This window comes from Girardinichthys multiradiatus, chromosome 22, assembly GCF_021462225.1.
Source record: "Girardinichthys multiradiatus isolate DD_20200921_A chromosome 22, DD_fGirMul_XY1, whole genome shotgun sequence".
NCBI classification, from domain to species: Eukaryota; Metazoa; Chordata; class Actinopteri; order Cyprinodontiformes; family Goodeidae; genus Girardinichthys; species Girardinichthys multiradiatus.
The window spans coordinates 5,150,323-5,166,504 of NC_061814.1; the positions used below are offsets into that span (position 1 = coordinate 5,150,323).

Sequence of the window (16,182 nt, forward strand, 5' to 3'; positions counted from 1 at the left end):
CCTTTCTATACGGAGCCCGCGAGGGGACATGGGGGAATTGTTTTCTTTTTTGTGTTCCCACGCAATAGTCTTTGCGTTATTTCGCAATACTTTGTGAGATAGTTTCCAAACCAGATAACTGCAAAAATGGAACAAACACTACACCCGTTTTGAGATTTATTGAGTTTTATTTTGAAATCGGCCTTAAATAAAATTATCTTCAAATCAGATTAAAAGACAGTTTTTATCCACAAGCTGTCAAACAAACTACTCAACAATAATACTGCATGAAACCACATCTGTGACACTTTGTTTGCTTATTACTGCTGCATGATGTGTACTTTTTTTTGTACGCCATTAGTGTTTTTGTTTTTATCGTGATTTGAACAGTTCTTCTTATCCAAAGCATTTAATCGCATTGTTTACTGTGTGTTAACCTGCATATGAAAAATAAACCATATCAATCACTGTTTGTTTCATGAGCAGTTTGTCATCTGTGCTGTTGCTCCAAAATGCCGAACGCAAAAGTATTGCGTGGGGACGCAAAAGAAATAAATTTCCCCATGTCCCCTCACGGGCTTCCGTACCTTACCTCTTAAATCTTTAGTGCACATGCAGCAATTTTGTTGGTCAGATGAGTCTTGACACATGATGGTACTTTTGGTTTGATGAATGAAGAGATGCAGGGCTGATTCAATCCAGAATCTGTCTTACAAGTGTCCCTTAATCACTGGTGTCCTTGATTACGACTAAACACGTTTTACAAGCAGCAGACTGCGTGTTAACACCGCTACATTCAACTCTCCTGAAGTTCGGTCATATTTGCGACTTTCCCGTCAGCTCTATGAGTTTAATAGATAAGTCTTTACTTCTGACTTTACATTGCAAATCCAATTTTACCACGTCCAGTTCTCCACCTGCGTTTGCTCCCTCCATTCTGAACGCAGGTGGAAAACATCGATCAGAAGCACTGTTGGCTTGTGGGTCGTGTAGTTCGTTTGACTCGCATTATAGTATAGGCTTCTTGGAAAAAAACTACACAAAGGCGTCGATCCAAGTTTTTTTTTCTTAAAGTTTATAACAAAGTCTCAGTTTTACATTTCCGAAGACAATTGATCCTAGTTTATTTTCCCTCCTATTGGTTAGCTCCCGCTTCCGTCTGCTCCCGTTCATTTTTTATCCTGTACCGTCCCAATCACGTGATCTTTACTGATGCTGTCTCCTGTCCCGCAGGATTCCCGTGGGAATCCCGTGACCCATTGGACTCCCGAAAAAATGTCAGCCTCTAGTGCCCATGTAGCACAAGTATTGGGCCAAGGGAATGCCATGATATGGCAGCCCAAACCATCACTGATCCACCCCCAAGCTTCACTCTGGGCATGCCACAGTCTGGTGGTACGCTTCTTTGGAGCTTCTCTACACCGTAACTGTCTTGGATGTGGGGAAAACAGTAAAGGTGGACTCATCAGAGAACAATACATGTTTCACTTTGTCCACTGCCCAAGATTTGCGCTCCTTGCACCATTGAAACTGACGTTTGGCATTGGCTTGAGTGACCAAAGGTTTGGCTATAGCAGCCCTGCCGTGTATATTGACCTTGTGGAGCTCCCGATGGACAGTTCTAGTGGAAACAGGAGAGTTGAGGTGCACATTTAATTCTGCCGTGATTTGGGGACCCGTGGTTTTATGTTTTTTGGATACAATCCGGGTTAGCACCCGAACATCCCTTTCAGACAGCTTTCTCTTGCGTCCACAGTTAATCCTGTTGGATTTGGTTCGTCCTTCTTGGTGGTATGCTGACATTACCCTGGATACTGTGGCTCTTGATACATCACAAAGACTTGCTGTCTTGGTCACAGATGCGCCAGCAAGGCGTGCACCAACAATTTGTCCTCTTTTGAACTCTGGTATGTCACCCATAATGTTGTGTGCATTTCAATATTTTGAGCAAAACTGTGCTCTTACCCTGCTAATTGAACCTTCACACTCTGCTCTTACTGGTGCAATGTGCAATCAATGAAGACTGGCTACCAGGCTGGTCCAATTCAGCCATGAAATCTCCCACACTAAAATGACAGGTGTTTCAATTTCATTGTCCAACCCCTGTATATAAAGGGCGTGTTTGGGTGGGCACTCAAACACAGTGACACAAGGCAATCTATGAATTTATCTTATATAAAAAACTGAACTGGATATAATTAAGAATAAGAAGTGGCATTGCCTGTATTTTAAATGAGCATTATTAGTGTCAGGAGGCCTATGATCTAATTATCTATCTCCTTTCCAAATTCCAAGTCGCTATGTTCAGATTATCTTGTTCTTAGTTTTGAATAATCATGGAAATGTAAGTTTGATTAGTCGACATGAGGCTGTTTGCCACTTGCTCTGAGGTAGCCTAAGAAAGAGCCCAATGTGCGAAACCCGCTGAGTGAGGCCAAAGATTAGCTCTGAGCAGATCTGCAGTAGAGCGGTAAGTGACAGCATTCCTGACCAGGACAGTGAAAAGGGTGGGCGGGGCGTTCAGCAGCAGCAGCAGCAGCGAGTCTGAGCTCCAACATCCTGTCTGCTGAAGCTCGCCGTCCCCTTTTCCCGTATAAGCCCATTACCAAAATCAGTTACATGTTTCTTTAAAGCATTTTTCTTAAATACGACAAGCAGAGAAGAGACGACAGGCCGGAGCGAACATCGATTTCGCAGCGTGGTGCTCATTTTTTCCTCAGAACCTGCGGACCACTAAATCAGGAAAACCGATTGGTGTTGCTGGATCGAGAAAAGGCTTGGGTGGAGGCTGAACTAAGCGACATGATGACCGAAAAGGACACCGGAACAGAAAATCTAATAACAGGTGACTGACTTAGTTTGGACCACACGTTTGAAGCGTTTGCATTTTGTAACAGTAGTAGTTTTTTTATTTTATTTTTATTTCCGCGACTGTGAGCAGTTTGTCAACGCTCTGCGCGACGTTGGGGCGCGTTCATGATGTATGTATTTTTTTTTTTTAGATCTGCGTTCAGTTAAACAGTTGAAATAAAGGCGTTTTCACATTATACGGGTGATGAGTTTCAAAAAATATCTGCGACATATCTGCCGCATTGCAGGAACGGGATATTAGTGTGGAGCCCAGCCTGGGCTTTCCAGGGGTTTGCGCAAAGAGGACATCGCCGCAGTTTAAAGGCCACTTATCAAAGTTTATCTCTGGGACTTGTGTTTTCTGAACGAAATGGAGAGCATTACGCGTTAGGGCGTTCACACTCGACAGAAGAGTAGACACATCCCTGTTCGGCTCAATGTAACGGCGCACAGGCTGGTCCCATGGCCCGGAGTTGTGACTCAGTGCAGCAAAGTCTGCAGCATGTCCTGAGGTAACGCAGTGCTCATCACCGCCCAGGGGTCTGGCCAGGATGGGTTTCGTAGCTACGGATATTCATTAAATAGTGCTGTAAAGTGGGGAATTGTGGATTATAACCGCAAAGGTTTGTTTTGTTGTTGTCAACTGGTTAAGTTCCAGTTACCGAAATACGGCTTTTCAGTGTAATAGATTCGAAACAAATTCCTCAACATACTACAGATTGACATTGTTGAGGCTTTATTCAACCCTCAATTTAACAATTTATCTTTTGTAAACAGTGAAGGGACGGTAAGAACTATACAGATCTACTGTTCCAGTTCTGATAAGTGTGTTTGATCTTATCTGCATACTTTATTTCCAGTAGTTTTTGTTTATGCAATTTTTTGTTCTTACATTTATATTCATGATCAATAATTAATTACATAAATTGCTTCCTACTTACATTACTATAGATATTTTATTCAGTGACACATAGCTAGGAATAACTATACACTATAATTGCTGAATGCATAGTAGGCTTAGTTTTAACACCATTACAATTTACCCCACAGTGACAACTTTTCATCAAGCTTAATAAACACTTAATAGTACATAAAGTACTGTGCAAACGTTTTAGGCAGGTGTGGAAAAAAATGCTGTAAACAAAGAATGCTTTCAGAAATATAAATGATGATTATTTTTTATCAATTTACAAAATGCTAAATGAGCGAACCCAAACATACAGCCAAGTCATTAAGGACTATTTTCAGCATAAAGAAGAACAAGAATCACTGGAAGTGATGGTATGGCCCCCACAGAGCCCTGATCTCAACATCATGGAGTGTGTCTGGGATTACATGAAGAGACAGAAGGATGTGAGGAAGCCAACATCCACAGAAGATCTGTAGTCAGTTATCCAAGATGTTTGGAACAACCTACCAGCCGAGTTCCTTCAAAAACTGTGTACAAGTGTACCTAGAAGAATTGATGCTGTTTTGAAGGTAAAGGGTGATCACACCAAATATTGATTTGATTTAGATTTCTCTTTTGTTCATTCACTGCATTTTGTTGATTGATGAAAATAAATGATTAACACTTCCATTGTTGAAAGCATTCTTTGTTTACAGCTTTTTTTCACACCTGCCTAACACTTTTGCACAGTATTGTATAAGAACGTTATATTTTGACTTTTGGTTTGTTTGTTTTTTGGTAATAGGACAGGTATTGATTTAGAATATGAATAAATTCCCACAGTATTCCAAAAGCCTGTGCAGCAAAAAATGTACTTTGGCTTTCCTGGAACCTTCTTTACTCCAACTGTGTAAATCATTACAAATACGCCTCATTACAGTTTTCTTTGCAGTTTTTCTTTGCACCAAACCTCCATTAAATTTTACTGAGCTTTAGTTTCAGGTTTCTCCTTGAAAATACGCAAATGTCAATAAATTGTAGAGCAGTTCTAGTATTTATGAGATGGACATTCTTATTCGCAAATATGGGAGATAGTCTTTGCTCCAATTTATTGCCATGACAGCAAACACTTGAGGCATGTAGCCTAAAAAGGGGGAAAACATGTATACAGAGTTTAGTTGATGAGGCTGGTCTTTCTGGGGGCTGGCAGCAGTCCATTGTTATGCAATGCACTCACTGAATGCCAACTGCAGCCTGATGGTGGACTGTGCAGACCTTGTCTTGCTCAAATACCTGAAACGGTAAATTGATGATTGGATGTTTAACAGCTACTTTGGGGTTTATTTATAGATACATTGTTGACTACAGATTTAAATTATGTTGTGCACTGCTGATTGGGTGTTGGCTATCCCAGTGCATATGCTTGTATGTATCCGTTTTATAAAAATAAATTGTTTATGCCATCTCTCACAGCTGCCAGATTAGTAGTTACTGCTGTTGGTGATTTGTAATGAGAATGATCTGCTGTTAACTGCAGTGTTTGTTTTTTTCATGAAACAAAAGAGTCACTAGTGCACACTGGTCAGGTTTTCCACAGTGGAAGTTTTTAGAATTTCGGTCCTGGATCACAGTTTATCATCTATATTCACACTATTTGTGCTGTTTCTCCTTTAGATGTCAAAAGTTGAACTTATAAAGGCTGTTTTAAACAACAAGCAATGTTTGTAGTAGATTACTTGGATATTGATAAGTTTGACAGAACACAAAAGACAGCTTTAAAAAGCAAATATTTATACGGCATTCTGTTGCAGACATCTGATGTCAAAGATAATAGTGGGTGGGTTGAAAATAATGCAAAAATATACATATAATGATATGCTTACCTGGATGTCACTGTGCTGTCATATACTCTTACCTGAATTAAGGAAACACTTCAGCATCCAGGCAGGATTAAAACTGGAGCTTTTATTGTTATCAGATGTTTCCATTACAGACAGACAGGAAGGAAAGCCATTGTTCAGCAGAGAGTTTTCAGGCATTTCCTCAGATTGTAACCTCTTCAGGAATCTGCCTTTTTCAGACTCTAACTGATGGGCTTCTTAATTTTTTTTTTCAAAATTCATCATTCCAACGGACTCTTTGAGTAATATAACATCATTTTCACTGTTAGGATTATGAATCTGAGAATATTATTTAATATTTAATATTAATATTTTAATATATTATCAAATAATATTTTGGTCTGTTAAGGGTTGTCCTGTGAATACCAGCCCATTGAGGCGATGGTATTAGGACAAAATAGAAAGGTGTGAGACGAGCTCTGACATTATTGAACAGCAAAACTCTGCACACATGGAATTAATTCACACAATTTCTTAAAATACAAGAATTTATTAACAAAAAAAAGTCAACTCAAAGTCAAACATATTTTAATCAACAAACTCTTTACTGTGCTAAAACAATCTAACTAAACTACCAAGCAGAATTAAAGAATAATGAAGACTAATGGGCTATGTACAATATAAACAAGTTGATTAAAGATGATTGGAAACCATGACCAAAAAAGTGATGCAACATTACCATGCAATGTTTATGTTTGAGAACCAAGGATTATCTTGAAGAATCCGGGAGTGAAGTTAAGTTAGTCTTGGAACTCACTTAGGTAATAATCAGCATACCTTTAGACAACCCTTCACAATGCAAGATCAGGTCAAATATTATTTTAACAAAATCATATTTTAAAGAATGATTTGAATAAAACCAACCTTCTGGATGACGAATTCTAAACGGGGTCTCGTTAGCTGCCTTTATTTATTAAAATAATATTTAGAGAAATATTATTAAGGTAAGGTAAGTTTATTTATATAGCGCTTTTCAGCAACGAGACACTCAAAGCGCTGTACATACAATTACAATACAATCACAAAGCAAATAAACAGATACAGACAGAGAAAAACAAATCAAATGATAAAATCAAACAACAGAGGTAATTAAAAAAAGTAAAATAAAGTAAAGAGAATAGAATGATGGACAAGAAAATCAAAGGAAAATTGGACTGAGAACGCAACTAATCATGCCTAGATGGCACAGTCAAATTTAGGGTTTCGGCGCTTTTACAGTTTTCGGGCAGTTTATCCCAGATTAGTGGAGCAAAAAAACTAAAAGCTGCTTCTCCATGTTTGGTTCTGGTTTTGGGTACGCAGAGTAGATTTGAGCGAGATGACCTGAGAGGTCTGGCTGGTTGATACACTGACAACAAGTCTGTAATGTCTTTTGGTGCTAAGCCAAAATGATGATTTATAGACTAACAGAAGTATTTTAAACTCTATTCTCTGAGCTACAGGGAGCCAGTGTAAGGACTTTAGAACCGGGGTGATGTGCTCCACTTTCTTAGTTCTAGTGAGGATGCGGGCAGCAGCGTTCTGGATCAACTGCAGCTGTCTGATTGACTTTTTAGGCAGACCTGTGAAGACACCGTTGCAGTAATCAATTCTACTAAAGATGAACGCATGAATTAGTTTTTCAAGGTCCTGCTGAGATATTAATTCTTTAATCCTGGAGATGTTCTTTAGATGATAGAAGGCCGACCTAGTTACTACCTTTATGTGCCTCTGAAGGTTCAGGTCTGAGTCCATCACTACACCCAGGTTTCCAGCCTGACTAGTGTTTTCTAGCTGTATTAACTGAAGCTGTGTGCTAACTTTTAAACGCTCTTCCTTTGGTCCAAAGATTATTACTTCAGTTTTGTTTTGATTCAGCTGAAGAAAATTTAGGCACATCCATGCATTGATTTCTTCTAAGCATTTAACCAGCGCTTGAATGGGTTCATGGTCACCTGGTTACATCGTAACGCATAGCTGTGTGTCATCTGCATAGTTATGATAACTTACGTTGTTGTTTATTAAAATCTGAGTTAGGGGGAGCATGTAGATATTGAATAGGAGGGGCCCTAAGATGGACCCTTGGGGAATGCCACATGTGATTTTTGTGCTCTCTGATGTAAAGTTACCTACTGACACAAAAAAGTCCCTGTCCTTCAAGTAGGATTTAAACCAAATGAGTGCTGTACCAGGAAGGCGCTCTAATAAAATGCAGTGATCAACAGTGTCGAATGCTGCACTAAAGTCCAATAATACCAGTACTGTGGTTCTTCCACAGTTTGCATTTATACGGATGTCATTGAACATCTTGACAAGAGCAGTCTCTGTATAGTGGTGAGCACGGAAGCCTGACTGGAAGACATCGAAGCGGTTGGTCGTTGTTAGGAAGTTGTTTAACTGCTGAAACACAGCTTTTTCAATAATCTTACTGATGAAGGGGAGGTTTGATATAGGCCTGTAGTTCTGTAGTAGCAGCTTGTCCAAGTTGCTCTTTTTCAATAGAGGTATGATAATTGCTGTTTTCAGGGCCTGGAGGAAAACACCAGACAAAAGGGATGTGTTTATTATTTGTGTCAAATCAGATGTTATTACAGGCAAAGCTTTCTTAAGGAAAGCTGTGGGTAAAAGATTGAGACAGCAGGAAGAAGAGCTTATTTGCTGTACGAGTTCTTCTAAGATTTTGCAGTTTATTTGGTGAAATTGGGAAAGTTTGTCAAAATCAGTTCTAGTTGGAGACAACATTGGTACTGGAGTTGATGTGGATGTGCTGACTGCCTCTCTGATCTTTTGGGTTTTTTCAGTAAAGAATTTAGCAAATTCATTGCAGGCCCTGGTAGAGTGGAGTTCAGATGCTACAGTTACAGGAGGGTTTGTTAACTTGTCGACCGTGGCAAATAATGCACGAGCATTGTTAATGTTTTTGCTGATCTCAAAAAAGAAAGATTCCCTTGCTTTTTTCAGTTGTAGGTTATATCTGTATAGTCTCTCTTTATAGATAATATAGTGAACCTGGATTCCAGTCTTTTGCCACCTGCGTTCAGCTTTTCGACACTCCATTTTTTCACTTCTGACTGGTGTAGCACTTCTCCATGGAGACATTTTCTTCCCAGAAACGACTTTCACTTTAATTGGAGCAATTGAATCAATGATGTCCGAGATTTTAGAATGAAAGTTATCTACCAGCTCATCTACAGTGTTACAGGGCAAAGTGGCGGTAGAAGAGTAAATCTGGTTAAAGGTTTCAGCAGCACTGTCCTTAAAGATGCGTTTTCTTATCATGTCTCTTTGGCAAACTGAGTCATTGCAAGTGATGCTTTCAAAAATAACAGAAAAGTGGTCAGATAGAGCAACATCAGTTACAGATGCCTTGAAAATGTTTAGACCCTTAGTGATGATCAAGTCCAAAATATGTCCCTGTTTGTGCGTTTGCTGTTTAACATGTTGAGTCAAACCAAAATTTCTAAGAGTGTCACATAGATCTATTGCTCTTCTGTCTTCAGGTTTGTCCATGTGAATGTTGAAGTTTCCCACAATAATTAAACAGTCATAATCAACACATATCACAGATAAAAGCTCATTAAAATCACTGATAAAGTTTGTTTTGGACTTAGGAGGGCTGTAAATATTCAAGAACATTGTTCGAACCGGGCTCTTTACCTGGAGAGCCAAATATTCAAAAGAGTCAAATTTGCCCAGAAATACTTTTTTACACTCTAATAAATCTTTAAACAAAGTGGCCACCCCTCCACCTTTTCTTTGTTGTCTGCTCTCACAAAGAAAATTGTAGTTCGGAGGCGTCGCCTCTATCAGAATGGGAGCTTCATTAAATTCATGTAACCATGTTTCTGTTAAAAACATAACACCAAGATCGTTGTCAGTAATGAAGTCATTCATTAAAAATTATTTTCCTGACAGAGATCTAATGTTCAGTATAGCTAGTTTATATGACTTAGTTGTTGATATTAACTCTGTGTGTGGTTGTACCTGACAGTTTATGGCTTTTGTTGATTGTTTATTACTGTCTCTAATCCTTTTGGCTTTGTTGTTTCTGTTATGTATGAGCACAGAGATTTTACAACTAAAGGAAATGGTAAAATATTTAAGGGAATATTTTGGAAAAGAGCCAAATCTTTCTGGAGAAATGGGGCTTAATGGTGTTTACTTAGTTATCAAATTTAGTAAAATGATGTTAGGGACACATTATTTACTGGATTGAAAACTAACCTTTTCGGGGTAAATATTAATTGGCAGCAAGCACGTGTCCTTACCTGTTAGCAGTTGAAGCTAACAAAGGAGGCTGAAAGCTTAGCACCAGAATCAAACACACACCTCTAAAACTACCGTCAATAAAAGGGTTAAAAAGCATGAGCGCGGACGGTGCGTTATGATCACCCTTCTGTTTAAGATCACCCTTTAAATAAAGTTTGTCTTAACTTTAAAAACACACAAACAAAGAACACAACCTGAACACGTGTGCTCCAGAAATTCTGCTAGCACCAAGATAGCTGAGTTCAACACAAATAACACCAAACTTTATAAAATGAAAAACGTTTAGATCAATTCAATCTAAATCGATTCTATATTATTCTGCCCAAACACTTAACTGTGGTGAGGAATGTTGTCCAGGGCGGCGAAGTTTGAAGAAAATCCACAGTCTTTAAACGGTTAGCTACAGCTAACCTCCTTAGCTGCGGGGAGTGGCGGCTGTTCTGTCTGACGGCCAAACTGCACGTTACCGTAACCACGGTGATGCGGCTCCTGTTGTGCTTCTCTCAGGCAGGGAAAACCACTTCACTCGGCTTGTAGAGACAGTGTCTCTACTGGGGACTTCTCTGGGACAGTTTGCTTCTGCAGGCCTCAGAGAGAAAGTAAGCAATGCTTATACATTAATTTACCCCTTTTATGAATGAAAGGGCGGCTTCCTCCCACAGTCCAAAGACATGCCTGTTAGGTTAATTGGTAACTCTAAATTTCCCTTAGGTGTATGAATGAGTGTGTGCATGGTTGTATGTGTGTTGCCCTGCAATGGACTGGCGACCTGTCCAGGGTGTACCCTGCCTCTCGCCCATAGACTGCTGGAGATAGGCACCAGCTCCCCCGTGACCCACTATGGAATAAGCGGTAGAAAATGACTGACTGACTGAATGAATACCAGATTCTTTCAACAATAATTCATCAATACTTAACTTATGCATATGATTGCGGGATCGTATGACAACCTTGGACCCCCCCCTTGCTCAGTTGCAGAAAGTAGGTTAATATAATTTATTTTGGAAGTTCCAGGAAAGTCTGTACTGGCCTTTCATGTTGTAACCATGGCTGTGGGTCCCAACATCACTAAAAGGTATTCTGTGTCCTTCTACTTCAGCATGGAAATGTGAAACAATGTAAACATGACTGGTTGATCGAAGTAAAAACTGAAATCCATAAATGGCATACTTAAAGATTAACTCTTGAAAGAGAACAAGAGCTGTGGTTAAAATATGAGTAATTTCAGCAATACATTGTTTTAGCATTGTAAAAATTTTCTTTCGCCTAAAAAGGTTAATATGATCATGTGTTTTATTAAAGCAAATATTACAGATTTACAAATAAATAGGTTAAATTCAATACGAGCAATAATTTAAGTTTTTGTGAAGCTCTTTAATATCTCGGTTGTCTACAAGGTGTCAGTATTTAAAAAAAGTAGAACACTTTTTATTATGAATGTAAGCAAACTGTTCGAGGATAGTCAAGCTCAAGGATATGAACTCAAAGTTCAGAGTTTAGTGATAATCACATACGCTGCAATACTGCTGTGAATTAGAGGGTGACACGGGAGTGGATTTTCTCTTCTGTCCTATCCCGCTCCCACAGAAAAATGTCTTGTCCCATCCCAATCCCAGGCCAGCATAACGAAAAAAATCCTGTCCCGTCCCACTCCTGGTAAATTGACTCCCACTCCCATCCCGCTCCCATTCAGAACGACTCCCACTCCTGTGCCACTCCCATTTTTGTTTTCTTCATTTAGTGTTTTGGCAATTTCTTTGTTTAGTAAAGGCCAGTTAAAGTAAAAAGAATAATAATGAAGAAATAATAAAATATCAAACAAGGAAACAGACCATGCCTATCTTAGTTGAATAAACAAAATGTACCTAGTTGTATTTTACTTATTTATTAAGTGATCGTTTCCTTTGAACAATGACATCACTTTTATGTTTCAAGTTGCTGGAACAAAAGAAAAATGCACCTAGTAAGAGAACTGTACTTGTTGAACAAAAGGGCAAAAAGGCATTGCTTTCACAATTTAGAAACTGTACCTCAATGGTTCACAGCCCTGGTCCTCAGGGACCCCTTCCCTGCAAGTTTTAGATGTGTGTCTGCTCCAGAACACCTGATTCAAATTCTGACATGACCTCCTATACAGGCATCAAGAATGGAGGGTCAAACTGGACAAAATTAATACAATAAAATCATCATTAAATAAATAAATGTTGTGAATGTCCCATAAGTGAAGTAAATGTATCATGAAAGAAATGTAACATTAAATGTCCCATTAAATTAAAGGTACCATTTATTTATTTAATACATCATTAGAAACAATAAATGTACCATTATATCATGAAATGGAATATTATGCAATTAAATGTGCCACTGAATAATTAAGTATAATTTTAAAGACGACATGACGTAATTAGTGGTACACTTAATATTTAATGATGTATTAAATAAATTGTACATTTAATGGTACATTCAATTTTTTTCTATTTCACAACATATTTATTTAATATCTTCCCTTGATGAAGCCTTTCTATACGGAGCCCGCGAGGGGACATGGGGGAATTGTTTTCTTTTTTGTGTTCCCACGCAATAGTCTTTGCGTTATTTCGCAATACTTTGTGGGATAGTTTCCAAACCAGATAACTGCAAAAATGGAACAAACACTACACCCGTTTTGAGATTTATTGAGTTTTATTTTGAAATCGGCCTTAAATAAAATTATCTTCAAATCAGATTAAAAGACAGTTTTTAGCCACAAGCTGTCAAACAAACTACTCAACAATAATACTGCATGAAACCACATCTGTGACACTTTGTTTGCTTATTACTGCTGCATGATGTGTACTTTTTTTTGTACGCCATTAGTGTTTTTGTTTTTATCGTGATTTGAACAGTTCTTCTTATCCAAAGCATTTAATCGCATTGTTTACTGTGTGTTAACCTGCATATGAAAAATAAACCATATCAATCACTGTTTGTTTCATGAGCAGTTTGTCATCTGTGCTGTTGCTCCAAAATGCCGAACGCAAAAGTATTGCGTGGGGATGCAAAAGAAATAATTTTCCCCATGTCCCCTCACGGGCTTCCGTACCTTACCTCTTAAATCTTTAGTGCACATGCAGCAATTTTGTTGGTCAGATGAGTCTTGACACATGATGGTACTTTTGGTTTGATGAATGAAGAGATGCAGGGCTGATTCAATCCAGAATCTGTCTTACAAGTGTCCCTTAATCACTGGTGTCCTTGATTACGACTAAACACGTTTTACAAGCAGCAGACTGCGTGTTAACACCGCTACATTCAACTCTCCTGAAGTTCGGTCATATTTGCGACTTTCCCGTCAGCTCTATGAGTTTAATAGATAAGTCTTTACTTCTGACTTTACATTGCAAATCCAATTTTACCACGTCCAGTTCTCCACCTGCGTTTGCTCCCCCCATTCTGAACGCAAGTGGAAAACATCGATCAGAAGCACTGTTGGCTTGTGGGTCGTGTAGTTCGTTTGACCCGCATTATAGTATAGGCTTCTTGGAAAAAAACTACACAATGGCGGCGTCGATCCAAGTTTTTTTTTCTTAAAGTTTATAACAAAGTCTCAGTTTTACATTTCCAAAGACAATTGATCCTAGTTTATTTTCCCTCCTATTGATTAGCTCCCGCTCCCGTCTGCTCCCGTTCATTTTTTATCCTGTACCATCCCAATCACGTGATCTTTACTGATGCTGTCTCCCGTGACCCGTGGGACTCCCGAAAAAATGTCAGCCTCTACTGTGAATGTGCCAACAGGGTAAACTGGGCTTCAGAAAACAGCTAAAACATTTGAAATGACCCTTCTCCTAAAACATGCAAGGCTTTATTGTTACCTTTACAAAAGGATTATGGCAAGTAAATGTTTCAGTAAATGCACATCCGGTTTCAACTGAGGATCTTGGTATATGAATGAATTTGCAGGAATGAGAGAGCTTCTAAATTCTTAATATTTAGGGTTAAACTGGTGTGGTGTACTGTACGCATGGAATTTTATAGTAAACAAAAAGTGTGCAATAATTCTAAACATTTTTATATTTTAGACTTTTACAAAATAGCCACCCTTTGCTTTGATTACTGCTTTGCTCTCTTGGCATTCTCTCCATGAGTTTCATGAGGTGGTCACCTGAAATGGTTTTCCAAAGAGTCTTGAAATGTAAATAAACATAGCCATTCAATGAGAAAGTGTGTCTACAATTGTTGACCTGTAGTGTATGTACAAAGATCCAAAGTGTACCGGAGTCAAATTCCTCGTTTGTGTGCACAAACTTGGCAATAAAGCTGATTGTGATTGTAATTCCAATTCTGGCCAAATTCTCTGAGATTACTTGCTTTTAGGTATTCCATTTTTTTGTCCATATCCCCAGTTATGGTCCTAATGTCCGGATCATGGGAATCATAGGGCCCTACATTACTTAGTCATAAATTGTAGAAAGATATGTTGTGCATAAATTCAGCATCTCCCACCAGTACTGCCACATGATGCTACAGTTAATGTGTTATTGGTAGCTTTCAAATCAGCAGCATGCTACTTTTTGCTGCTTTTAAAGAATGTCGTACAACTGAAAAGCAATCCAGGATCTTTAAGTACTAAAATAGGCTATTGGTAGGTTACAGCTGGGGAATAGACATGTTGTGCTTTAGCTTCACTCTATGTTCAATTCAATGAAAATTTAAAAGCCAAGAAACGCAGAATGTCCTGTTTTTTGCCAAAGTCGTTCTGATTTTCAAAAGGAACATTGGGTCACAAGTTTGATTATTTAGCCAAGGAGAATAAGACACAGCAGAACAATAACAACTTTAATACCACAGTGTGAGAAATTAAAAGGGAAACCATAAAATAAACTTCAATGTAAATGGTGGGATCATGAAATCCTCATTAATACGCCTATGCCTTAAAGAAATATGAGAGGCTAGAGGGTGCTTCGAGAGGCTGGTCATGACTCATGTCAAGGACTCCATCAACATCATTGTGGACCCCCACCAATACACCTATAGGAAGAACCGCTCCACTAACAACACCATCTCATCGGTGGTCCACACAGCCCTCACACATCTGGAGAGCAGTAAACCCTACATCCGTCTACTCTTCCTGGATTTCTCCTCTGCGTTTAATACTTTCATCCCACAGACTTAGTGCAGACGCTCTCTTCTCATGGAAGTCCCACACTGGGGAACTGGGTGCTGAACTTCCTGACCAACAAACATCAGGCTGTTAGGATCCACAACACTGTTTCCTCCTCCTTCACCATCAACACTGGCTCATCAGAAGATGGAACACCTGGTGCAGTAGTACAGAGAAAACAACCTCTGTATCAATGTGAAAAGGAGATGGTGGTGGATTTCAGAAGGGACAAGCACCCTCTCCCTCCCCTGCACACCGGAGGAGCAGCTGTGTACGTGGACCCCAGCTTCAGATACCTGGGTGTGCATGTATCCAATGACCTCACCTGAAGTGCCAACACTTCCCGTCTGGTCAGGAAGGTTCACCAGCATCTCTACTTCCTCAGGAAACTGAGGAATGCTGGACTTGGGAGTTCAGTCCTGAGGAGCTTCTACCACTGTGCAGTGGAGAGCATCCGCTGCACCTGCATTACCGTATGGTACAGCAGTTACACTGCTGCTGAGAAGAAGGCTCTGCAGAGGGTGGTAAAGGCTGCACAGAGGACTGTGGGGATCAGTCCTTCCACCACCTTAGACCTCTACACATCGTGATGCAGGGGGATGGCCATCTGCATCATGAAGAACTCCACCCATCCCACACAGACTGTTTCAGCCCCTACCCTCAGGCAGGCGGCTAAGGAGCATTCAGAGCAAGACCACCAGGCTCAAAAACAGCTTCCCTGAAGCTGTCAGACTGCTGAACCATGGCCACACTCTGTAGACTCTCACTACACAATGACCTGCACTAAACACTTCACCCACCAAAGGTGCAATATTTCACTCACTTATAGGTGCAATATTAAGGACTACCTTGTGCTTTACATTTGTATTTAGTACTTTATTAAGTTAATTTCAGCTTCACTATTTAACCGCGTATATTTCTTTTTTTTTTTTTTTTTTACTGCTCTTCGCTGCATATACAGGGGTTGGACAATGAAACTGAAACACCTGGTTTTAGACCACAATAATTTATTAGTATGGTGTAGGGCCTCCTTTTGCGGCCAAACAGCATCAATTTGTCTTGAGAATGACATATACAAGTCCTGCACAGTGGTCAGAGGGATTTTAAGGCATTCTTCTTGCAGGATAGTGGCCAGGTCACTGCGTGATGCTGGTGGAAGAAAATGTTTCCTG

General features: G+C 39.4%; 1 protein-coding gene across 2 annotated transcripts in view; it reads left to right on the forward strand.

Annotated features, from left to right (window-relative positions):
• The first annotated feature begins 2,162 nt into the window (after positions 1 to 2,162).
• Positions 2,163 to 16,182, forward strand: part of hspa12a (heat shock protein 12A) — a 110,004-nt gene continuing 95,984 nt past the window's right edge. The window contains exons 1-2 of one of the 2 annotated variants that reach the window (XM_047351940.1): positions 2,163 to 2,449; positions 2,638 to 2,824. In XM_047351940.1, coding sequence (XP_047207896.1) covers positions 2,782 to 2,824 — 43 coding nt within the window. In that variant the 5' untranslated portion in view covers positions 2,163 to 2,449; positions 2,638 to 2,781. Of the gene's footprint in view, positions 2,450 to 2,499; positions 2,825 to 16,182 lie in introns of those variants that run through there. The other variant, XM_047351941.1, reaches the window with a different exon arrangement.